Source organism: Saccoglossus kowalevskii, chromosome 1, assembly GCF_978046115.1.
Source record: "Saccoglossus kowalevskii chromosome 1, keSacKowa6.1, whole genome shotgun sequence".
Lineage (NCBI taxonomy): Eukaryota > Metazoa > Hemichordata > Enteropneusta > Harrimaniidae > Saccoglossus > Saccoglossus kowalevskii.
Genome location: NC_140641.1, coordinates 44,832,514 through 44,860,031, shown reverse-complemented (window position 1 = coordinate 44,860,031; position 27,518 = coordinate 44,832,514). Strand labels below are relative to the sequence as shown.

Below are 27,518 nucleotides of genomic sequence, written 5' to 3'. Positions count from 1 at the left end.
TGGAACAATCTCATGGGATGGCAGATGTGGAACAATCTCATGGGATGGCAGATGTGGAACAATCTCATGTGATGGCAGATGTGGGACAATCTCATGTGATGGCAGATGTGGAACAATCTCATGTGTTGGCAGATGTGGAACAATCTCATGGGATGGCAGATGTGGAACAATCTCATGGGATGGCAGATGTGGAACAATCTCATGTGTTGGCAGATGTGGAACAATCTCATGTGATGGCAGATGTGGAACAATCTCATGTGATGGCAGATGTGGAACAATCTCATGAGATGGCAGATGTGAGACAATCTCATGTGTTGGCAGATGTGGAACAATCTCATGTGATGGCAGATGTGAGACAATCTCATGGGATGGCAGATGTGGAACAATCTCATGTGTTGGTAGATGTGAAACAATCTCATGTGTTGGCAGATGTGAGACAATCTCATGTGTTGGCAGATGTGGAACAATCTCATGTGATGGCAGATGTGGAACAATCTCATGGGATGGCAGATGTGGAACAATCTCATGGGATGGCAGATGTGGAACAATCTCATGGGATGGCAGATGTGGAACAATCTCATGGGATGGCAGATGTGGAACAATCTCATGTGATGGCAGATGTGGGACAATCTCATGTGATGGCAGATGTGGAACAATCTCATGGGATGGCAGATGTGGAACAATCTCATGTGATGGCAGATGTGGAACAATCTCATGGGATGGCAGATGTGGAACAATCTCATGTGATGGCAGATGTGGAACAATCTCATGGGATGGCAGATGTGGAACAATCTCATGTGATGGCAGATGTGGGACAATCTCATGTGATGGCAGATGTGGAACAATCTCATGTGATGGCAGATGTGGAACAATCTCATGTGATGGCAGATGTGGAACAATCTCATGGGATGGCAGATGTGGAACAATCTCATGGGATGGCAGATGTGGAACAATCTCATGTGATGGCAGATGTGGGACAATCTCATGTGATGGCAGATGTGGAACAATCTCATGTGATGGCAGATGTGGAACAATCTCATGTGATGGCAGATGTGGAACAATCTCATGGGATGGCAGATGTGGAACAATCTCATGGGATGGCAGATGTGGAACAATCTCATGTGATGGCAGATGTGGAACAATCTCATGAGATGGCAGATGTGGAACAATCTCATGTGTTGGTAGATGTGGAACAATCTCATGTGATGGCAGATGTGGAACAATCTCATGAGATGGTAGATGTGGAACAATCTCATGTGATGGCAGATGTGGAACAATCTCATGTGTTGGCAGATGTGAGACAATCTCATGTGTTGGTAGATGTGGAACAATCTCATGGGATGGCAGATGTGGAACAATCTCATGGGATGGCAGATGTGGAACAATCTCATGGGATGGCAGATGTGGAACAATCTCATGTGATGGCAGATGTGGAACAATCTCATGGGATGGCAGATGTGGAACAATCTCATGGGATGGCAGATGTGGAACAATCTCATGTGATGGCAGATGTGGAACAATCTCATGTGTTGGCAGATGTGGAACAATCTCATGTGATGGCAGATGTGGAACAATCTCATGTGTTGGCAGATGTGGAACAATCTCATGGGATGGCAGATGTGGAACAATCTCATGTGTTGGCAGATGTGGAACAATCTCATGTGATGGCAGATGTGGAACAATCTCATGTGTTGGAAGATGTGGAACAATCTCATGAGATGGCAGATGTGGAACAATCTCATGTGTTGGCAGATGTGGAACAATCTCATGGGATGGCAGATGTGGAACAATCTCATGTGATGGCAGATGTGGAACAATCTCATGTGATGGCAGATGTGGAACAATCTCATGAGATGGCAGATGTGGAACAATCTCATGGGATGGCAGATGTGGAACAATCTCATGTGTTGGCAGATGTGGAACAATCTCATGAGATGGCAGATGTGGAACAATCTCATGAGATGGCAGATGTGGAACAATCTCATGTGATGGCAGATGTGGAACAATCTCATGAGATGGCAGATGTGGAACAATCTCATGAGATGGCAGATGTGGAACAATCTCATGAGATGGCAGATGTGGAACAATCTCATGTGATGGCAGATGTGGAACAATCTCATGGGATGGCAGATGTGGAACAATCTCATGTGATGGCAGATGTGGAACAATCTCATGGGATGGCAGATGTGGAACAATCTCATGAGATGGCAGATGTGGAACAATCTCATGTGTTGGTAGATGTGGAACAATCTCATGGGATGGCAGATGTGGAACAATCTCATGGGATGGCAGATGTGGAACAATCTCATGAGATGGCAGATGTGAGACAATCTCATGTGTTGGTAGATGTGGAACAATCTCATGTGTTGGCAGATGTGGAACAATCTCATGTGTTGGTAGATGTGGAACAATCTCATGTGTTGGCAGATGTGGAACAATCTCATGGGATGGCAGATGTGGAACAATCTCATGGGATGGCAGATGTGGAACAATCTCATGGGATGGCAGATGTGGAACAATCTCATGGGATGGCAGATGTGGAACAATCTCATGGGATGGCAGATGTGGAACAATCTCATGGGATGGCAGATGTGGAACAATCTCATGAGATGGCAGATGTGGAACAATCTCATGGGATGGCAGATGTGGAACAATCTCATGGGATGGCAGATGTGGAACAATCTCATGAGATGGCAGATGTGGAACAATCTCATGGGATGGCAGATGTGGAACAATCTCATGGGATGGCAGATGTGGAACAATCTCATGAGATGGCAGATGTGGAACAATCTCATGTGATGGCAGATGTGGAACAATCTCATGTGATGGCAGATGTGGAACAATCTCATGTGATGGCAGATGTGGAACAATCTCATGGGATGGTAGATGTGGAACAATCTCATGGGATGGCAGATGTGGAACAATCTCATGAGATGGCAGATGTGGAACAATCTCATGTGTTGGCAGATGTGAGACAATCTCATGGGATGGCAGATGTGGAACAATCTCATGTGTTGGTAGATGTGAAACAATCTCATGTGTTGGCAGATGTGAGACAATCTCATGTGTTGGCAGATGTGGAACAATCTCATGTGATGGCAGATGTGGAACAATCTCATGGGATGGCAGATGTGGAACAATCTCATGAGATGGTAGATGTGAAACAATCTCATGTGTTGGCAGATGTGGAACAATCTCATGTGTTGGCAGATGTGGAACAATCTCATGTGTTGGCAGATGTGGAACAATCTCATGGGATGGCAGATGTGGAACAATCTCATGGGATGGCAGATGTGGAACAATCTCATGTGTTGGCAGATGTGGAACAATCTCATGTGTTGGCAGATGTGGAACAATCTCATGGGATGGCAGATGTGGAACAATCTCATGTGATGGCAGATGTGGAACAATCTCATGTGATGGCAGATGTGGAACAATCTCATGTGATGGCAGATGTGGAACAATCTCATGTGATGGCAGATGTGGAACAATCTCATGGGATGGCAGATGTGGAACAATCTCATGTGATGGCAGATGTGGAACAATCTCATGGGATGGCAGATGTGGAACAATCTCATGTGTTGGCAGATGTGGAACAATCTCATGTGATGGCAGATGTGAGACAATCTCATGTGTTGGCAGATGTGGAACAATCTCATGGGATGGCAGATGTGGAACAATCTCATGAGATGGCAGATGTGGAACAATCTCATGTGTTGGCAGATGTGAGACAATCTCATGGGATGGCAGATGTGGAACAATCTCATGTGTTGGTAGATGTGAAACAATCTCATGTGTTGGCAGATGTGAGACAATCTCATGTGTTGGCAGATGTGGAACAATCTCATGTGATGGCAGATGTGGAACAATCTCATGGGATGGCAGATGTGGAACAATCTCATGGGATGGCAGATGTGGAACAATCTCATGGGATGGCAGATGTGGAACAATCTCATGGGATGGCAGATGTGGAACAATCTCATGGGATGGCAGATGTGGAACAATCTCATGGGATGGCAGATGTGGAACAATCTCATGTGATGGCAGATGTGGAACAATCTCATGTGATGGCAGATGTGGAACAATCTCATGGGATGGCAGATGTGGAACAATCTCATGTGTTGGTAGATGTGAAACAATCTCATGTGTTGGCAGATGTGAGACAATCTCATGTGTTGGCAGATGTGGAACAATCTCATGTGATGGCAGATGTGGAACAATCTCATGGGATGGCAGATGTGAAACAATCTCATGTGTTGGCAGATGTGGAACAATCTCATGGGATGGCAGATGTGGAACAATCTCATGGGATGGCAGATGTGGAACAATCTCATGTGTTGGCAGATGTGAAACAATCTCATGTGTTGGTAGATGTGGAACAATCTCATGTGTTGGTAGATGTGGAATAATCTCATGTGTTGGTAGATGTGGAACAATTTCGAATGTTGGTAGATTTGATACAATCTCATGTGATGGCAGATGTGGAACAATCTCATGTGATGGCAGATGTGGGACAATCATGTGATGGCAGATGTGGGACAATCTCATGTGTTGGTAGATGTGGAACAATCTCATGTGTTGTAGGTGTGGAACAATCTTGTGTGTTGGTAGATGTGGAACAATCTCATGTGATGGCAGATGTGGAACAATCTCATGTGTTGTAGGTGTGGAACAATCTTGTGTGTTGGTAGATGTGGAACAATCTTGTGTGTTGGTAGATGTGGAACAATCTTGTGTTAGCATATGTGGAACAATCTCATGGGATGGCAGATGTGGAACCCTTTCATGTGTTGGTAGATGTGGAACAATCTCATGTGATGGCAGATGTGGAACAATCTCATGTGATGGCAGATGTGGAACAATCTCATGAGATGGCAGATGTGAGACAATCTCATGTGTTGGCAGATGTGGAACAATCTCATGGGATGGCAGATGTGGAACAATCTCATGAGATGGTAGATGTGGAACAATCTCATGTGATGGCAGATGTGAGACAATCTCATGTGTTGGTAGATGTGGGACAATCTCATGTGATGGCAGATGTGGAACAATCTCATGTGATGGCAGATGTGGAACAATCTCATGTGTTGGTAGATGTGGAACAATCTCATGAGATGGCAGATGTGGAACAATCTCATGGGATGGCAGATGTGGAACAATCTCATGTGTTGGTAGATGTGGAACAATCTCATGAGATGGCAGATGTGGAACAATCTCATGTGTTGGTAGATGTGGAACAATCTCATGAGATGGCAGATGTGGAACAATCTCATGTGTTGGTAGATGTGGAACAATCTCATGAGATGGCAGATGTGGAACAATCTCATGTGATGGCAGATGTGGGACAATCTCATGTGATGGCAGATGTGGAACAATCTCATGTGATGGCAGATGTGGAACAATCTCATGGGATGGCAGATGTGAAACAATCTCATGTGTTGGTAGATGTGGAACAATCTCATGTGTTGGCAGATGTGAAACAATCTCATGTGTTGGTAGATGTGGAACAATCTCATGTGTTGGTAGATGTGGAACAATTTCGAATGTTGGTAGATTTGATACAATCTCATGTGATGGCAGATGTGGAACAATCTCATGTGATGGCAGATGTGGGACAATCTCATGTGTTGGCAGATGTGAGACAATCTCATGTGTTGGCAGATGTGAGACAATCTCATGTGTTGGTAGATGTGGAACAATCTCATGTGTTGTAGGTGTGGAACAATCTTGTGTGTTGGTAGATGTGGAACAATCTCATGTGATGGCAGATGTGGAACAATCTCATGTGTTGTAGGTGTGGAACAATCTTGTGTGTTGGTAGATGTGGAACAATCTTGTGTGTTGGTAGATGTGGAACAATCTTGTGTTAGCATATGTGGAACAATCTCATGTGTTGGCAGATGTGGAACAATCTTATGTGTGGAAAAGTAGAACCCTCTTGTTTGATGTCACTAGATGTGGAACCATCCCATGTATAATGGGAATAAGTGGAACCCTCTTTTGTGTAATGACAGAAATGGTACCCTCCCATGTGTAATGGCAGAAGTGGTACCCTCCCATGTGTAATGGCAGAAATGGAACTCTCCAACAAGTTGGAAGAAGTGGAACCCTCCAACAAGTTGGAAGAAGTGGAACCCTCCCACGAGTTGAAAGAAGTGGAACCCTCCCACGAGTTGAAAGAAGTGGAACCCTCCAACGAGTTGGAAGAAGTGGAACCTTCCCATATGACAGCAGATGTGGAAACCTCCCATGTGTTGGCAGAAGTGGAACCCTCCCATGAGTTGGCCAAAATGGAACCCTGCCATGAGTTGGCAGAAGTGGAACCCTCCCATGTGTTGGCAAAAGTGGAACCCTCCCATGTGTTGGCAAAAGTGGAACCCTCCCATGTGTTGGCAAAAGTGGAACCCTCCCATGTGTTGGCAAAAGTGGAACCCTCCCATGTGTTGGCAAAAGTGGAACCCCCCCTCTATGTGTTGGCAGAAGTGGACCCCCCCTCTATGTGTTGGCAGAAGTGGACCCCCCTCTATGTGTTGGCAGAAGTGGACCCCCCCTCTATGTGTTGGCAGAAGTGGACCCCCCCTCTATGTGTTGGCATATGTGGAACCCACCATGAGTTGGTATAAGATTAATTTTAAGCTGAAATCAAATTATACTATATTACTAAAAAGCTAACCATTTTTATATCTCACATCATGCGTAAACAAAATTCTACTAGGAGAAAAAAAAAAGAGATAATTAACTGATGAGGAAAGACACATGCAACCCTGTATTCAATGTACCTTTGTCTGGTTCACATTCCGCAGAGTATATGCTGTGTTCCACAGTTGATTCCAACTCATCTAAATATTATTAAAGTGAAAATTTGAATATTTTACAGTATTATGGAATAAATAAATAATATTTATTCTTATAGCAGGTAACAACTGCAATCAAATCAAATCAGACCTGGGTTAGTTTGTTGTTGTTGCTTACCTAGTGGTTGTTTTTCTTCATCACTACTTGGCTCAGTAGTTGTTATCAACGGGGGTGGAGATATTGGTGGTTTGGTCTGAGTAGAACAAAATTTGACAGAATGAATAGACGTAACTATCTGAGATGAATGAAATATTAAACATTTACCAAAATGGAATTGTTTATTTACTTAACAGGAAAAAATAAAATAAATTATTTATAAGCAAGTAAGCAAGCAAGCACAAAGATGGAATTTTTAATAAGAACCCTTGTAGTAGAACAATTATTAGAGCAAACCTCAGTGCGTGAGCATTTCTTAGGATGAATTGGTGTTGAAGTGATGACTGCAGCAAACTGTATATGAAAAGCAAATTGTAGTAGAATTTTAAAAACCTTTAGAGAGGGGGAATAGACACAAAAATCAAAGAAAGCTTAGAAAGAATTCCCATGTGCTGAGAGTATTGGAGACACATTAAATATAATTCGAAATTACTTAGCTGAAAACTAATTATGCAAATCAGAAAATTAATATGAACAGATTTGAGTGTAAAGCTAATGAGGTCTGCGCAATGTAACAGAAAATCTATGTTTCCAAGTTTAATTGAAATGTGATTAGAACCAAAAAATTATGAATTATTATGCTTATTAGGGAATTAATATGAACAGATTTTTACCCCAAACTAATTAGGGTTGTACATTGTCCTAGAGCATCTTTGTACTAAGTTTCATTGAAGAAATGGAATAATTAGTACTTTAGAAATCAGTGTGAAAGCTTAAAATTGGTTAATTATGCAAATTAGGTAATTAATATGTACAGATTTTAACCCACAATTATCCAGGTCTGTCTATTGTTCTACAGTACCGGAGATATCAGTGTGAAAGTTGGTTAATTATGCAAATTAGGTGATTAATATGCACAAATATCATGTATGTAAATGTGTCGAAATGGGCGTAGTGCGAGTGGTTAGTGCTAGTAGCACTAATCCGAAAAAGTACTAGATCTAGTGCTAAAATGGCACTAGATCTAGTGCTAAAATGGCACTAGATCTAGTGCTAAAATGTGCACAGTGCGAGTGGCATTGTTATCGCATTGTCAACGACGTCGAATAATAGGAGGGGCATCAACAACCACTTTCATATTCAAACTACAAACAGTATAAAACATCGGCAATATACGCGTGATATCCATAATAATACTTTCTTTATATGCCGTCGTAAATTAGCAATCCGAAAATCTCCCTGGGGATTTCACGGCTGGTGGTCACTTATTTTGGGCTCAGAATTTCAAAAAATAATCATCAAATATTTTTTGGGGACTTCCATTTTCATCATTGAAGTATCTAACTACGCAGACTTTCAACACCGTCAGTTGGGCCACCTAAGACGAAAGAAACTATTGCAGAGTTAACAATAATAATTAATAATTCTTGTTGAATTAAAAAGTAGACCGCCTACAATTTCATAACAATATCGCCCAGTGTCATTTTTCAAATACATTTGTTTTTATTTTATTGGTAACGAAAGTATATTCTCAACGAAGTTTCAAATAAAAACGAACACAACTGCATTGCGTAGTAGCAAATGATTATGGTTGCGCAATCCGGTCATGCTGCGTCTCACAATTGTTGAATATTATTCAGTAGTGATTATAATAATGCACAAAAAATAAATTCGTTGAATTGTTATGAAATTCAAATAAAATTCACTTAGTTTCATCGTAAGCAAATGATTCCGATCGCATATAAACGTTCGATGCTGTATGGGTATCCGCCATGTTTCTTTTGCATGAGTTGAGCTAATAGGTCAAATCGCTAATGAACCAATCAAAATGCTGAAGGATGCCCATGTGTTCAAATCACCATAGCTCATTTAAATAGGTTGAACGCAACGCGGAAGAGATTTGCCGATGTTGTAGTACGATATTTTGGCTTGGATTTTGATGGGAAAATGGCATGATTTTTTTTTTCAAGTCAAAAAATAGTTGTTTTCAAAAGATGAACTGAGCATCAGAAGAATAATTTAATATTGTTTACAGTGATAGCAGCTCTTTGTCCAAACGAAGCTTACCCATTCACGCTTGTAACAATAAACACGCTCTTGAATAAAAATTTAAATCACCGTCCGTGTTGAGGGACGGTGCTTAAATAGACTATTTTAGGCGTCCGGAAAGATTGAAATGTCTAAAAAATTACGCCAAAATATTTAAAAACTGCCGAAAAATCGCCGCTATACAAAACTACGGTCATCACGTATGCGCACTGGGTTTGTTTAGCTGTGAAGGGTTAAAATACGCATTTCACAACCGGAAATTCAACAGACTAACTTGTAACTTCACAGATTTCGCATGTTTTAATTATTAGCAACTGTAACAAGAACAAAATTTCGAGAGTCTAGAACAAATAATAGGACTCCTAAAAAATACTATTGCTGAGAAAGTTTCTAGACATATATTATATGGTCATGTTAAAAAATCGGCGAGGTTATATCATATTCCGCTAACTGGTTACTTGTGTAAAGATGAGCTTGACAGTGTCCTTGTCAGGATTAACTTGGGTTGAAACAAAGGGGAATAAGTCAGTTAAGAGGCTTAAATGGCCACTTGAGAGGGGTTGTCGCTGCTTCCGTTAGTACCTCCTTGCATAGACATTCTAAGGTCTATGCTCCTTGGTACAATGTAACAACAGGATTGTGTGAATCCACTTTTATCATTGGTTGATTATGTCCGCAAAGGTCAATGTCATGACAACCAGACAACGGTTCATTTTCTGTCTGGTTCCCAGCGGTACTGAGCGACATGCCCATTCACAGGTCGCCGTACACACAAAATCCACCGAGTTTTACAGGGACCCGGGACTTAGACTAGGAGTATACAATTTTTTTATTTAGTTCATATATGGCATCATAATTTCATTGAAGATCTATTTTCATTAAATGTGGCGCCGACTAGAAATAAAACGGCACGTCAGCGATTTAAAAAAAATCAACGCTGAATTCCCCCATTTACATACAAGTTACAAGTTTATATCCACCGAAGCTGAAAACACAAACTTCCACACAATACGATTTCATACAGTGTATCTATTCACAATTTGTAAAAATTGCGAAGTTTGACCTGCAGTTTCACTGTCCGTGGAGCTAGTTTCCCGGCCGATCGCGTTGTTTCAAAGGTCTCTTTTAGTAACCGTGATTACGACAAACGTGGACAATGACATTCATGTACATTCTCAATTTTCCCACTGCAGCACATTTCCAATGAATGAAAGATACAACAATTTACATAAATATTAATTCATTTTCGGACAATTACGGGATGTATTGACGTCGTTGACAATGCGATATCAATGCCACTCGCACTATGTACATATTAGCACTAGATCTAGTGCCATTTTAGCGCTAGATCTAGTGCCATTTTAGCACTAGATCTAGTACTATTTCGGATTAGTGCTACTAGCACTAACCACTCGCACTACGCCCATTTCGACACATTTACATACCTCCAAATATTTACCAGAAACTCATTGGGTCTGCATAATTTTAGATTCATTGAAATGTGATGATTAGTACTTTAGATATCAGTAGAAAAGCTGAAAATTAATTATGCAAATTATTTATTAATATGCACAATTATTTGCCCTAAAACTAATCAGGTCTTTGCATAGTCCTAAAGGATCTATGTACCAAGTTTCATTGAAATGCGATGATTAATACTTGAGATACCCGTGAAAAAGCTGAAAATTAACTAATTATGCAAATTAGGTGATTAATAAGCACAAATATTTATCAGAAACAATCAATCTCTGCATAGTCCTCGAGTATGTAAGTACCAAGTTTCATTGAAATGTAATGCTCACTACTTATATCAAATGCTGAAAATTAATTAATTATGCAAATTAGGTAATTAATATGTACTGATATTACCATAAAAACTATCAGGTCTGTGCAGTGTCATATGACATCTATGTACCAAGTTTCATTGAAATGTGATGATTAGTACTTATATCAAATGCTGAAAATTAATTAATTATGCAAATTAGGTAATTAATATGTACTGATATTACCATCAAACTATCAGGTCTGTGCAGTGTCATATGACATCTATGTACCAAGTTTCATTGAAATTTAATGATTAGTACTTGAGATATCAGTGGAAAAACCGAAAATTGACTAATCATTATGCAAATTAGGTGATTAATATGCACAAATATTTATCGGAAACAATCAATCTCTGCATAGTCCTTGAGTATGTAAGTACCAAGTTTCATTGAAATGTAATGCTCACTACTTATATCAAATGCTGAAAATTAATTAATTATGCAAATTAGGTAATTAATATGTACTGATATTACCATAAAAACTATCAGGTCTGTGCAGTGTCATATGACATCTATGTACCAAGTTCCATTGAAATGTGATGATTAGTACTTGAGATATCAGTGGAAAAAACGAAAATTGACTAATCATTATGCAAATTAGGTAATTAGTATCCACGGATTATTACCAAAAACTAATCAAAACCTAGCATTAGTTCAGAGCATGTATGTACAAAGTTTCATCAAAATCCAATGAGTGGTTGTTTAGATATCAGTGGAACAATCATGGAACATCTAAAAATCAGCTAATTATCATGCAAATTAGGTAATTAATATGTACGGATTTTTACCAAAAACTAATCAAATCTGCGCACATGTTCAGAGCATCTATGTACCAAGTTTCATCAAAATCCAATGAGTGGTTGTTTAGATATCAGTGGAACAGTCATAGAACAGCTAAAAATTAGCTAATTATCATGCAAATTAGGTAATTAACGAGCATGGATTTTTACCAAAACCTAATCAAATCTGCGCATTGGCCCAGAGCATCTATGCACCAAGTTTCATCAAAAACCGATGTATGGTTCTTGAGATAGCAGTGGAACAGTCGGACACACATACAAACATACACACACACACACACACACACACACACACACACACACACACACACACACACACATACAGACAGACACACTAACTGCAAAGACTCCCATTTTGTGCTTCGCACATGGGAGTCAAAAATTGATATGACTGTAAGGATAGTTGATAGATACATGGAGTATGGCACCAATAATAAACCTTTAGAGAGGGGGATTAGACACACAGTAGATTGATATGAATGTAAGGATAGTTGATAGATACATGGAGTATGGCACCAATAATAAACCTTTAGAGAGGGGGATTAGACACAAGTAGATTGATATGACTGTAAGAATAGTTGATAGATACATGGAATATGGCACCAATAATAAACCTTTAGAGAGGGGGAATAGACACAAAGTAGATTGATATGACTGTAAGGATAGTTGATAGATACATGGAGTATGGCACCAATTATAAACCTTTAGAGAGGGGGAATAGACACAAAGCAGATTGATATGACTGTAAGGATAGTTGATAGATACATGGAGTATGGCACCAATAATAAACCTTTAGAGAGGGGGAATAGACACAAAGCAGATTGATATGACTGTAAGGATAGTTGATAGATACATGGAGTATGGCACCAATAATAAACCTTTAGAGAGGGGGAATAGACACAAAGCAGATTGATATGACTGTAAGGATAGTTGATAGATTTGTATAAAACAATTAAACTTACTGCTGCTTTGGAGTGAAGATCTCTAAGCTGCTTTTCTTGGGCTTTGATCACCTTGTCCTGTTCTTTAGACCTCTAATGAACAGGAATAAAAACATGAAACATTTAATTGTCTTTAAGTAATTCAGTAAACATCAACACAGAAATGAACCACTCAGTAATAAGGCTAGATTATACCTAATTAAATGCCTTCCCTGGTTATAACTTGACAGATTCCAACTTTCTCATGAGTCAGTTTTTACATACATTGGTGATAAAAACCAGTATTTATTGTACTCTTACCCTCATCAATTCCTTCAGTTGTTTTTCATAACTTTTACCAACATTACTGCCACCTTCTTTCTCGATACCAAGCTGCATCTTAGTCTGTTCCAGATTCTCATTCAGAATTTCTAACTCATTCTCATGATTCATCTTCAATTCTTTCATTCTATCTTTCCATCGTTTCTCCTGATCTTTCAGTTGTCCATGCATGTCTTTACGCATAGATTCCTTCAATGATCGCATCTATAATCAACCATAGTCAGTTACAATATCCATTCAGTCATAAGTGACATCAACAAAAGTGATTGATGTGTAGGAGTTGCTTCAGTTTTTCATTTATATTAGGCAAAGAAAATCACAAAGCCAACCAGTAAAAATAAATTAAATGAAGATGCTATATTCAAATTATGAGATTTTAGTTACTTTTTATGCATATCTGCACAGGATACTCCTGCATCACTATCACCAGCACAATATACAATTCAGTGGGCTCTTACTAAGGAACATTGGTATGGAGAAACTTAAGAAGGGGACAATTGTGAAGTGCTGGAAAAGTAACTATTTTTTGTTAGAGAATACTGTTCAGCAAATCAGAGTTTGCTACTGTAAAAACAACTTTGGTTCACTTTACCTGTTCTGACATATCTTTAATTGTTTTATCATATTCTTCCCTTTGTTTTTGTAGATCTACATCATCCACAAGGTTACCAAGATTAGATTTTTGACCTGCAAAGCAATATGCTGTTATTGTAAAACTGAAATTATGCTTCTTGGCAAACCTCAAAAACTAATTAAATTATAAATTGCTAGAAGTTGATAACAATGTAATGTAGATCTAATGTTCTTAAGCTTTGTGTTCTTTGAATATGGCTAATATGTTAGCAAGCTTTGCAGATTGTCCATTTTATAACTTGCATAGGAAATCTCAGATCAGAAAATATTTGTTTAAAAAAAGTATTGAAATTATTGTTCATGGCCTTGTTGGAGTCCAGTTAGATTACTGTAACATGGTATAACACATTCACAAATGTCAAAATTTCAAAGAGTACAGAATCCTGCAATAAGTGTGACCAAATTAGGTACACCACATTTGATAAATAATCAGAAACGTGAATGTATAACATCTATAGAATCTATGCTATGTCATATGTTCCATCATTTTCAGGTCATCTTCAGACTGTTTCCTGGTTGTTCCTAGATCATGATTACCGGTAACTACCTGTGGGACAGGGCATTTTCTGTGTACCATGTTTATGGAATGTGCTGTCAAACTAATTTAGAAACAGTTCTAACATTTTTCTATTCAAGGCTAATTTGAAATTGTCTTTATTCAAAAAGTCATATAGTTTGTTATTTGTAGATATTTGTTACATATAGCATGAATATTTATATTTATAGTGATATATTTATGCAAAATAAAATACTATCCACATTTGAAAACACTTGCACTTGCTATATTTTGATATATAACATATACATGTAGGCTTAGTACAATTATCTAATTAACATATCTTGGAGAGCATACTACTGGCATCTAGTTGTCATTATCAGCAGTACATTTTTTTCTCAATATTTTGAAATTTGTACTAGTTAGATCAAAAATTTAATTTGGTTGACATTTCATAGGGTATAATAACAAGCAGTCTCTTGGCTGAGATAGGCAATTGGATTTGCGTTTTTTAACAAGACGTCGAAAATATCCCTTTTTACCAAAAATAACAAAAATTTCCATCAAAATTAGAGAATTGAAAATATCATCACAAAATTAACAAATCTGAGAGAGGTCTATCTGTAGTACCTATATATATATATATATATATATATATATATATATATATATATATATATATATATATATATATATATATATATATATATATATATATATATATATATATATAATGTCAGAGGAATCAAACTTGCGGTTTTTAACAAGAATTAGAAAATATCACTTAACAAAAATTACAAAAATATTTACCTAAAATAGGAGAATTAAAGATGTCATTACGAAATGAACAAATCTAAGAGAAGTCTGCCCAAGAAACATATACACCAAGTATCAAAACAATAATATACCGGTACCCTGCTAGACAACTTTGATGATACGGACAAGGTAGCAAAATGGCCACCAGTTGTCAATTTTTAATGTGATCTCAGAAATTAAATAACATGCTTCAAGGTCCATAATGTCCAATTTATATTTGAGCTGTCAATATACAGTATGACTAAGATCTGGTTTCAAAATAGAAGCTAAGCTATGCTTTACTTTAATAATTTTTTAGGACAAAATGGCCACAATTCAGCCATCTTGAATCAGATCATGAAACAAATGAGCATGTATACATGTATGTCGTACAAGATGTGGTCATGCATGTGTGAACTTTGAACATGATCGTACCAGGCATCTTGAGAAACAGGTGAAGACACACAGATGCACGCATGCACACATGCATACACACAAATCAATCAGTCAGTCCCAGTTTTTGGGCATTGAATGGGAACTTAAAATTTATTAAACTTCATGCACACTTAAGGTAGCGAGACTATTATTTGTGTTGAAAATTACGATTTTCACATTTATTTATTAATTGATGAAATGCACTATAAACTTTCATATGATAAAGTCAACATAACATAGAATGTCATGTAAGTTGGTTAAAATGTAGATTTTCTGAAGGAAAGCAAGGCAGCCTCAGTAGTGTTTTCCAAAATCAACAACACAGGTTTAATCTGTGTGCCTATAAGTTTCAAAGATAAACTCAAGACAAAGCAATGTTAGGATGTGTTATCAGTAGCTATCTGACACACAATGAGTGTTTCCAAACATTTGAGTGGTTTGTCTCCGCCCCTGTTTGTTTCACAGATTAGTCATTTGCATATGAATGTGTCAGACACATGATCACACAGCCACTGAAAAAAAAATCATTGATTTTGGTGTTTTCATATGCCGAATTTATCCAAATATAGCTATCCCATTCCTTTATTTTTTTGGTTTCCAATAGCCTTACACATTTGGATGTCCCTACACATGTTAAAACAGACCTTGATGGGAAAACAAATTGATTGTGCCGATAAACAAGCTTGAAAATCTTTGCTGTTACTTCATGGACGTTTTCTGGGAGTTTATGTTTTTCAAAATACAAGGTCTTTAACAAAAAATAACGTATACTTATTGTCGTCGGATTAACACCAAATTTTCACAGCTTTAAGGTGACAATGAGAGGAACTTGAATGTGTCCAGACAAACTATTTCATCGATTATTTACCAACGAGTTGTGGTTTGAGTTGGGGGCAATGCGACTAAAACAGTAATTGAAATTCAGCACACTATTTTTTAAAACGCGTTGCTTGAATAAAACTGACCAGACACATTCAATTTACCAGACTATTGAACAACTAGGAAAAGTGAAAAAAATACTTCTTACCGCCAGCATAAATGCGTAATTATTTTTTTTACAGAAAAAGTAATTTTTCACCTTTGATTGAGTAACGCGTCGTAGAATGCAGATACGGGCATGCAAAATACACTTGTGAAAAGCTTGAAGTCTGGCGATTCTAAAAATATATACTTTCCCGGGTCTATTTGTAGTCATTCAGTCACAATTAGAAGATGAAAACAAGTATGCAAATAATAGTCCCGCTACCTTAATGAGTCAACATTGAATTTCTACTAAGATAAATTTGTATCAGAAATATGAACAAGTCAAAGACATTAACGTCCATGTTTATAATATGTCAACCTTTGAAACAAGAATGCTGTTCAGCCATTAAGGTGGGAATATTTTTATATGGTGTTTATAAAAAGGCAACAAAAGATTATTAACTAAACAATTACATGTGTACAGAATAAAGTAGAAACTAACACTAACCATACTGTGCCTGCAGATCTTCAAACTGTCTCTGTGAAATTGAGTATTTGTCTTGAATTTCTTTTAATTCCTTCATAAATGTTTCCCTCAGGGCCTCCATTTCTTTCTGAAAAATAAAATTAAATTGGGGATGAATGAACAAACAATATGAGCAATTACTGTAAGCCTTGTTCACACGTTGGTATAACGCAATAATTAGGGAAATTGACTTTCATGATCAGCTGCCCACTAAGCAGTGCAAGTTTGTGGGTTTACTCACATTAACCAGCAGCTTGTTTTCATCCCTTCTTTATACAAATTTATGTAGACAGTTGATGAAGTTAAAGAAAAAATTCAGACTTTTGTCAATGAAATATAAATTCACCTTTTGAATCTCTAACTGCTCTTGTTTCCACTTTTCCATTTCCATTTTCTGTTTCTCATCTTTCCTGTTTTGTTCCTAAAAAATATCAAATACAACACGTTTCCTTAGTTGTGCATTGTATGCATACATCAGTGTATGTTGTAGAAGCATTGTCACTACTGTCATTTTGACAGTTGGTTTTTTTAAGCAGGAAGTCGAATCAAACATACTTTTGCTGCTAATTGTTCCTGGAAGTTCTTCTTTTGATCATTCATTTGAGATTGTGCATGTTTCAAGTTCTGTCTGAGTTCTTCAATTTCTTTCTCTAGCTTTTCATTTGCTTTGGCTGCTTGGTTCTGTAGTTGTAGAGTTGCTGATGGCAGCACAAACTCAGGGTGTCTCCGTTGCATATGAGCTTGTAAAAAGGATCCATTGATAAATGCTTTTTGACAATACTGACACTATAATAGAAATAAACAAGTCATTGTTATTTGGTATAGTGACAATTATAAATGAGTAAAATTATTTTACTAATTATGCATCTACATGGATAGATTTTTACCCAAAACTAATCAGATCTGTACATTGTCCCAGAGCATCTATGTATCAAGTTTCAACCAAAACCAACATACATGTACGGTTCTTAAGATATCAGCGGACACACACACACATACATACATACATACAGCATACTAACTGCAAAGAATCACATTGCGTGCTTCGCACATGGTAGTCAAAAACCCTACTTATTTACTTACCCAATAGCCTGTTACTGAAATCACAAACTTTATTTTTCTATGCCTAATGTGTTTCTCAAGATATTTGATTTTACATTATACATGTACGTGTACGTGTAGAATAATATGAGAAATGTTTCTCTTTCTGATTCAAAAAGGCTAATTCAACACAAGATTCTGAGTTTTGAATTCAAAATGAAAAAGTTCCTGCAGTTTTCATAGTGGACGTTGTATATTCTTTAGTCTGGTCACATGTTCAAAGTATGAACAGTTTATATAAATACCTGACTGGTGAAAACAATGCCAACTATAGCCTGTAGGTATGATGCTTTCATATAAATACCTGACTGGTGAAAATAATGTCAACTATAGCCTGTAGGTATGATGCTTTCATATAAATACCTGACTGGTGAAAACAATGCCAACTATAGCCTGCAAGTATGATACTTTCATATAAATACCTGACTGGTGAAAATAATGTCAACTACAGCCTGTAGGTATGATGTTTTCATATAAATACCTGACTGGTGAAAACAATGCCAACTATAGCCTGCAAGTATGATACTTTCATATAAATACCTGACTGGTGAAAATAATGTCAACTACAGCCTGTAGGTATGATGCTTTCATATAAATACTTGACTGGTGAAAACAATGCCAACTATAGCCTGCAAGTATGATACTTTCATATAAATACCTGACTGGTGAAAACAATGCCAACTATAGCCTGTAGGTATGATGCTTTCATATAAATACCTGACTGGTGAAAACAATGCCAACTATAGCCTGCAAGTATGATGGTTTCATATAAATACCTGACTTGAGCAAACAATGCCAACTACAGCCTGTAGGTATGATGCTTTCATATAAATACTTGACTGGTGAAAACAATGCCAACTGCAGCCTGTAGGTATGATGCTTTCATATAAATACTTGACTGGTGAAAACAATGCCAACTATAGCCTGTAGGTATGATGCTTTCATATAAATACCTGACTGGTGAAAACAATGCCAACTATAGCCTGTAGGTATGATGCTTTCATATAAATACCTGACTGGTGAAAACAATGCCAACTATAGCCTGCAAGTATGATGCTTTCATATAAATACCTGACTTGTGCAAACAATGCCAACTACAGCCTGTAGGTATGATGCTTTCATATAAATACTTGACTGGTGAAAACAATGCCAACTATAGCCTGTAGGTATGATGCTTTCATATGAATACCTGACTGCAAAGAATCACATTGCGTGCTTCGCACATGGGAGTCAAAAACCCTACTTATTTACTTACCCAATAGCCTGTTACTGAAATCACAAAATTTATTTTTCTATGCCTAATGTGTTTCTCAAGATATTTGATTTTACATTATACGTGTAGAATAATACGAGAAATGTTTCTCTTTCTGATTCAAAAAGGCTAATTCAACAAAAGATTCTGAGTTTTGAATTCAAAATGAAAAAGTTCCTGCAGTTTTCATAGTGGACGTTGTATATTCTTTAGTCTGGTCACATGTTCAAAATATGAACAGTTTATTCACTCACAAATGATAAAGAGATAAAGTACTCAGTCGAATATATAGTAAATTAGCTTAGTCAAATCATCCAGTTGCTCATGAATGTATTTCTGTCTGTCTAATTGATGTGTGGCTGGCACAGTAGGTTATCTAGTTATCAGATTGTAAGGTTAGGTAAAACACATCTGTACTGGCCATATTGTGACTTGTTACCTTGTGATAGTTATTAGCACCAGCATGAATAAGTGACTGCTGGGCTTCCAACATTTTTTTTCTCTTTCGATTTTCCTTTTTCAGGTTCTTCATTTCTTCAGTCTGTTTACTGAAAGTGATCTTGGTAGCCTCATGTTCCTGCATAGCATTATGTAGTTTATCTTCCAGTACACTGATTGTATTGGCTAGGTATTCTTGAGAATGCTAAAAATAAACATCAACAAAATTACAGTACATGTAAGTACTTCCCTACCTACACATGATGAAAACAATGCCAACTACAGCCTGTAAGTGTGAAGCTTTCATATGAATACATGACTAGTGAAAACAATGCCAACTATAGCCTGTAGGTATGATGCTTTCATATAAATACCTGACTGGTGAAAACAATGCCAACTATAGACTGTAGATATGATGCTTTCATATAAATACCTGACTGGTGAAAACAATGCCAACTATAGCCTGTAGGTATGGTGCTTTCATATAAATACCTGACTGGTGAAAACAATGCCAACTATAGCCTGTAGGTATGATGCTTTCATATAAATACCTGACTGGTGAAAACAATGCCAACTATAGCCTGTAGGTATGATGCTTTCATATAAATACCTGACTGGTGAAAACAATGCCAACTATAGCCTGTAGGTATGATGCTTTCATATAAATACCTGACTGGTGAAAACAATGCCAACTATAGCCTGTAGGTATGATGCTTTCATATAAATACCTGACTGGTGAAAACAATGGAAACTATAGCCTATAGGTATGCTGCTTTCATATAAATACCTGACTGGTGAAAACAATGGAAACTATAGCCTTTAAGTATGATGCTTTCATATAAATACCTGACTGGTGAAAACAATGGAAACTATAGCCTTTAAGTATGATGCTTTCATATAAATACCTGACTGGTGAAAACAATGGAAACTATAGCCTTTAAGTATGATGCTTTCATATAAATACCTGACTGGTGAAAACGATGTCAACTATAGCCTGTAGGTATGATGCTTTCATATAAATACCTGACTGGTGAAAACAATGCCAACTATAGCCTGTAGGTATGATGCTTTCATATAAATACCTGACTGGTGAAAACAATGCCAACTATAGCCTGTAGGTATGATGCTTTCATATAAATACCTGACTGGTGAAAACAATGCCAACTATAGCCTGTAGGTATGATGCTTTCATATAAATACCTGACTGGTGAAAACGATGTCAACTATAGCCTGTAGGTATGATGCTTTCATATAAATACCTGACTGGTGAAAACAATGCCAACTATAGCCTGCAAGTATGATGCTTTCATATAAATACCTGATTGGTGAAAATAATGCCAACTATAGCCTGTAGATATGATGCTTTCATATAAATACCTGACTGGTGAAAACAATGCCAACTATAGCCTGCAAGAATGATGCTTTCATATAAATACCAGTCTGGTGAAAACAATGCCAACTATAGCCTGCAAGTATGATGCTTTCATATAAATACCTGACTGGTGAAAACAATGCCAACTATAGCCTGTAGGTATGATGCTTTCATATAAATACCTGACTGGTGAAAACAATGCCAACTATAGCCTGTAGGTATGATGCTTTCATATGAATACCTGACTGGTGAAAACGATGTCAACTATAGCCTGTAGGTATGATGCTTTCATATGAATACCTGACTGGTGAAAACTATGTCAACTATAGCCTGTAGGTATGATGCTTTCATATGAATACCTGACTGGTGAAAACAATGCGAACTATAGCCTGTAGGTATGATGCTTTCATATAAATACCTGACTGGTGAAAACAATGCCAACTATAGCCTGTAAGTGTGAAGCTTTCATATAAATACCTGACTGGTGAAAACAATGCCAACTATAGCCTGTAGGTATGATGCTTTCATATAAATACCTGACTGGTGAAAACAATGCCATCTATAGACTGTAGGTATGATGCTTTCATATAAATACCTGACTGGTGAAAACAATGCCAACTATAGCCTGTAGGTATGATGCTTTCATATAAATACCTGACTGGTGAAAACAATGCCAACTATAGCCTGTAGGTATGATGCTTTCATATGAATACCAGACTGGTGAAAACAATGTCAACTATAGCCTGTAGGTATGATACTTTTATATAAATACCTGACTGGTGAAAACGATGTCAACTATAGCCTGTAGGTATGATGCTTTCATATGAATACCTGACTGGTGAAAACGATGTCAACTATAGCCTGTAGGTATGATGCTTTCATATAAATACCTGACTGGTGAAAACGATGTCAACTATAGCCTGTAGGTATGATGCTTTCATATAAATGCCTGACTGGTGAAAACAATGCCAACTATAGCCTGCAAGTATGATTTCATATAAATACCTGACTGGTGAAAACAATGCCAACTATAGCCTGCAAGTGTGATACTTTTATATAAATACCTGACTGGTGAAAACAATGCCAACTATAGCCTGCAAGTGTGATACTTTCATATAAATATCTGACTGGTGAAAACAATGCCAACTACCGGTATAGGCTTTAGGTATGATGATTTCATATAAATACCTGACTGGTGAAATCAATGTCAACTATAGCCTGTAGGTATGATGCTTTCATATAAATAAGACTGTGGCCACATGGTCAATCAGAATTTTATGGTTGCCAGAGGATCTGCTCCCCAGGGAAGGGGGCGCATAGCCATGTCATGGGGGTGCTGCACCCCTGTTCCCTTGTTTAAAAAATGAAAACAATGCCAACTATAGCCTGAATTTTGGCTAAACCTATTTTATCCTATTAATAATTTTTACTACCGCATTAGTTTTTACAGTACTTATTGGTTCTTGTGGCACCAAAAGATCGCTCAGATGCTGAAACATCACCCATGGGCAATCTTTTGGGGTAGGCGATGTTTCAATTAAATATGGTAATTGTGTTTAACAACAGCCACACGTATGGTAAGTTAGTTCAAAATCTAGATAGTTGTAATTGTATTTATCAATAGCCACACGAATGGTAAGTTAGTTCAAAATCTAGATACAATGTAGCTGTAATTGTATTTAACAACAGCCACATGAATGGTGAGTTAGTTCAAAATCTAGATAGTTGTAATTGTATTTATCAATAGCCACACGAATGGTAAGTTAGTTCAAAATCTAGATACAATGTAGCTGTAATTGTATTTAACAACAGCCACATGAATGGTGAGTTAGTTCAAAATCTAGATAGTTGTAATTGTATTTATCAATAGCCACACGAATGGTAAGTTAGTTCAAAATCTAGATACAATGTAGCTGTAATTGTATTTATCAATAGCCACATGAATGGTGAGTTAGTTCAAAATCTAGATAGTTGTAATTGTGTTTACATTATTAACAGCCACAGGAATGACAACTAAAGGCCATTGTTATAACAAAGGTCAATGAAGTCTATTGTTACCAAGGGTGGGTGTGCTAGATAGGATTTCTATGTGCCTATGATAGTAAAATGTGAATGGACAAGTGTGCTAAATAAATAGATACACAAAAATGTGAAGGTAACATATAATAGTAACATTTTGTATAGTCCAATCAAGTACAAACACTTAAGGTATACTATAAACTTTACAAAGCTTTCACATTATGGAGGTACAACTGACACTAGACTGGGTATTGAGAGCAGTGTAAATACAAGTCACTAACATTTGCATACATTCAATCACACTTATTTTAGGCAGAATTTATTTCAACTGTGTTCTATATTGTGATAACATTTATTTATTAGGAGCTTTTAATCACTTCAATCTATATAAATATACAATAATATAAATAATATATTCTGATGATCATCATAGCCAATGCAATCTGTTATAATTTGGTAGGAGAACACTTCATACAGGATAAATAATAGTGGCACTGTGGAAATACCCATAAGTACACACAAAATGTGATAAGTACTACCGGGTATCTTTGTTCACTTTGATTGTGAATCCACCTATACTGTATACTAAATCATTACACAACAATGGTAAATATATACAGATATGGGTCAAGTACTTACCAGCAAATATTCAATTGTTAACTGTGCCAACTTGAACAGTTTTAAAAAATTTGGATCTATCATTCGAGTGTCCAATTCTTGTTCTATATTACAAAATGTCAGATTCATTATATTATCCTGTAGCACTGTGAAGTCAAGATCCCTTGAGACCCGGTCCACATCAACAGCAGCTGAAGAAAGATAACCATCATTATAGAAGGAAGAAACCAAACAACAACTGCACTACTTACATTCCCAAAATACTGGAAACCACTTATAATAATATTAATATTAATATTTTAATTAATATATTTCACTTTGGTACTAAAAACATAGTATCAGTAATATGTCATCTTTTTAAATGCATTCAAATCAAAACATTTCTAGTGATCAAACATTTTAACATTCTACACAGTACATGTATATATCAAGAAAAGTTAAGAAATGTTTTGAATTTATTTTCAGAAAATAACTACTGTATTTGTTTTATTAGGAGCACATGTGCTTACATAGGTAAATGACACCCAAAACAGGAATACACTTACCCATTTTTCTCCAATCAACTCTTTCATATCTTTTTCTGAATGAAAATCCTGGTCCATTAATTGGTGTGCCATTAGGAATGTATCCATTTTGTGAGGCAAAGGCAGTAGCTGCCTGACGACGTGGACTATTGTAATAACCACTTGGCATCATATTGTCCATATTTTCATTATCTCCCTTCATAGAAAAAGAATGTCACTACACTCAATTGTAGCAAGCTGCAAAACGAAAATAAAATCTTTTTTTAATTAAGTTACATGAAAGCTGAAAGACAATAACATATGCATGTATAAAAAGGTACAGCATGCCTGGCAGTTAGAGTGTACTGGGCTCTACTCTTTATAAAACAGTTTCTGTTTGTCATAGCATAACATAGCAGAGATTCAAAAAGAAAATAATATTATTTATTCCTCATTTATAGAAACTTTATTTAATCATCTGTACATGTATTTCTCATGAATTCAAACATTTGTACATGTATTCTAGTCCACTGAAAATGTAAATGATTCATAACATGATTTTTATCAATAATTTTTGATGCCACATTTATGCAATTTGTTGTCCTAGCAACTTGAAAATGCTATATAACATATCTGACTCATTCAGGTATGGCTAAAATAATAAAAAATAAAACATAGCACAACTAATGCAACCATGCCCAATGAGAATCCAGCTATTAAATAACAAATATGAATTCAGGATGGATACAAATGTCTTCATTCTCTTCACTTGTACATTTGTACCCATGTTTAACAAATGATTTAAAAATTTAATGAAATTAGTGAGCCAGAGAAAATACAAAAATATGTACATGCAGGCCAAAAATGAGAGTAATGCAAATGCTGGTTCTTGTTTGACCAAAAAAAAACAAGAACAATATAAAATTATAAAAATTAATTAAGATTCATGTTCCTCAATCAATACTACATGTACTGTATTAATCCCAAGTTCTAATCCCAAGAATAGAATAGAATAGAATAGAATAGAATAGAATAGAATAGAATAGAATAGAATAGAATAGAATAGAATAGAATAGAATAGAATAGAATAGAATAGAATAGAATAGAATAGAATAGAATAGAAAATGTATCGAGGAATTGATACTGGCCAGTGTTTTGGCAGAAAAGGTACTTATCAATTTTTTGCAGCAACAACTATTTATACTTCATCATGAAAATAACACATTTGGTTACTACACCATCTAATTGACAGATCTTGAAGTACATACATGTATTACTAACATCTTTTTCTTCTGATCAGCAGTAACAATATTTTTATTCTGTGCACTAACTTTTATGTCTAACAAATGTTTTATTTTAACCACATTTTAGCTAATATTGTAAAAATTACACATGCTAAACACCAAAATTGACTTAGTTGACATTTCAAAGTTGAAGATGATGACATACAAATTTTTTTACCACAAAATAAACAAAGACAAGGAGACAAGGACAACAACAATAAAGAGGGCAGATATTTTTCGCCATATCCCTTTACCTTCATCTGATGATAGTTGGACAAGGCACATACATTGTACACAATTTATACAGTGTAAAAAGTTAAAGATCTAATCTAATCAGCAGTTCTTATGAGATGTAAATGTGGTTGCCATGAAATATTGTGTACAATTCAGCTAACTTGCAGATAGGCAATGTTTTGATTGACCACATATTTCTGTTTTTTTTGTTTACTTGCTCAATCAAGCAAATAATAGTTGACAATCAGAATGTGCTGGCATGGTATTTTTTCGCTGTACATAATGATGAATATATAAGGGTTATGATTTTGATGTCAGTTTACAAGTTGGCTGAGATTTCAGGGAAATTTTTGCATAAAAATGACAAGAAAGTATGTTTAAAACAGTTATGAGTAATTGTCAATTATAGGTTTATCCAAATCAAAGTATTATTCCAGAGCTGTTCATTTAATCTCTAGGTGTGTTTACATGTACTGTGAATACTTTATTTTTGCGCAGAATATATTTTTGCTGAAGGGATGATTTAGCGAATTTAAAATCCACTGAATATACTTTTTTCCTATAATTTACATTAAACTTCCCAAAAATCAGTGAAAATAAACTTCATACAAAACACTTGAAAGCCTTCTCAGTGAAAATTAATTCTGGCTGAAATAACGTATTTTACAGTATGTAAGCTTGATGCTAATGATGTTATATGCTTTCATGAATTATCCTTGTAGAACAGGTAATAAAATGGAAGTGTATTGATTGTTGGACTATGTTGGACAGAGGTTGAACTTTAGCCCCAGTATTTGGTTGAGTGAATATTATAAAGCAGGGAGCCTAGGTAAAATAACTATGCACACAGCAGAGTGAGTTGGTGTATCATGCTGATACTACTCGGGAGTTAAAATAACTCGCTGCACACAGCACAGTAAGTCAGTGTGAAACTGATGCTCGCAGGGAGGTAAAATAACTATAATTTGCATCATTAATAGTAAGGCATAAAACGCAGTTTCATATAATAAACATTTTCAATACTAAAAACTAAAAAAAAAATAATATAAATAAAACAAACATCACAATATTCACAGAACTGATGATTAAACTAGAAATATCAGTATGACCATACTACAGGACGCATACATGTAGTACATTGTGATACACATCTTAGTTCATCACTCACAAAACACACACACAATTTATACTGAAACACGTAATACCTACTCTAGGCAACTAACGGGTACAGTGACAGCTGGCCACATACATACCAGCATATTTTACATAAATTTACATGACCTCAAATGAATTATTACTTAGGAATATTCATTTATATTTTCCAATTTTTACAGTAATGTAATCACTATATTTTTTTAGCACAACGAAATGTTCGCACACACAAAATAAACTGCTTGTGATATCATGAATATAAAGTTATTATGGAAAAGACGGCACATGATAGTCGACCTACCTGGCAGACGTGCAGACGAGAAAGCATACGATACGGGTTATTTTTGTTATAAATAATTGCTTCAGAGAAAACCTGTCGTTAAATTGTACTACTAGCACAGTAATTCAATCCACCGCAACATCACGATGCAGGACCCCCAGCGTCCTGGAAACTGTAAATATACTATTAACACCTTTTTTAACGGAAACAATAGTATGAATAGAGGGGAACGGCCAAACTTTGTTTTGCGCCGCGCCGAGACGGGAGCATGTCATTGCTTGTTATAAAGTTAGAACCCCGCCCAGAACTGGTGTTAAAATCTACATACCTGCCCAAAAGATGAATCGATGCGTGATTACAGTGAATAGATTTGTTATTGGCGCACAGTAGACCCCCGGATGAAACTAACCAACACTAGCTGTAAAAAGTTCGAACGGTATCAACAAAGTTTACGACAGCTAAGTCAAAACTGACGCCATGTTTGATCTTGCTTGCATACGACAGCGAGAGCATGCCGGGAAAGGTTACACCGG

At 36.4% G+C, this 27,518-nt stretch overlaps 1 protein-coding gene across 10 annotated transcripts in view; it reads right to left on the bottom strand.

Moving 5' to 3' along the window:
- LOC100375191 (cilium assembly protein DZIP1-like) overlaps positions 1-27,512 on the bottom strand; it is a 74,507-nt gene extending 46,995 nt beyond the window's left edge. For 5 of the 10 annotated variants that reach the window (XM_085502439.1, XM_085502471.1, XM_085502467.1 and 2 more), the window contains exons 1-12: positions 27,314-27,512; positions 24,079-24,294; positions 23,555-23,724; positions 19,526-19,729; positions 17,289-17,519; positions 17,080-17,154; positions 16,716-16,821; positions 13,478-13,572; positions 12,865-13,089; positions 12,586-12,657; positions 7,249-7,305; positions 6,973-7,048 (exon numbers count right to left, since the gene is read on the bottom strand). In XM_085502439.1, coding sequence (XP_085358565.1) covers positions 6,973-7,048; positions 7,249-7,305; positions 12,586-12,657; positions 12,865-13,089; positions 13,478-13,572; positions 16,716-16,821; positions 17,080-17,154; positions 17,289-17,519; positions 19,526-19,729; positions 23,555-23,724; positions 24,079-24,259 — 1,492 coding nt within the window. In that variant the 5' untranslated portion in view covers positions 24,260-24,294; positions 27,314-27,512. Of the gene's footprint in view, positions 1-6,779; positions 6,840-6,972; positions 7,049-7,248; positions 7,306-12,585; positions 12,658-12,864; positions 13,090-13,477; positions 13,573-16,715; positions 16,822-17,079; positions 17,155-17,288; positions 17,520-19,525; positions 19,730-23,554; positions 23,725-24,078; positions 24,295-27,313 lie in introns of all 10 variants that reach the window. The other 5 variants (XM_085502451.1, XM_085502464.1, XM_085502445.1 and 2 more) reach the window with 4 other exon arrangements.
- Positions 27,513-27,518: the final 6 nt, after the last annotated feature.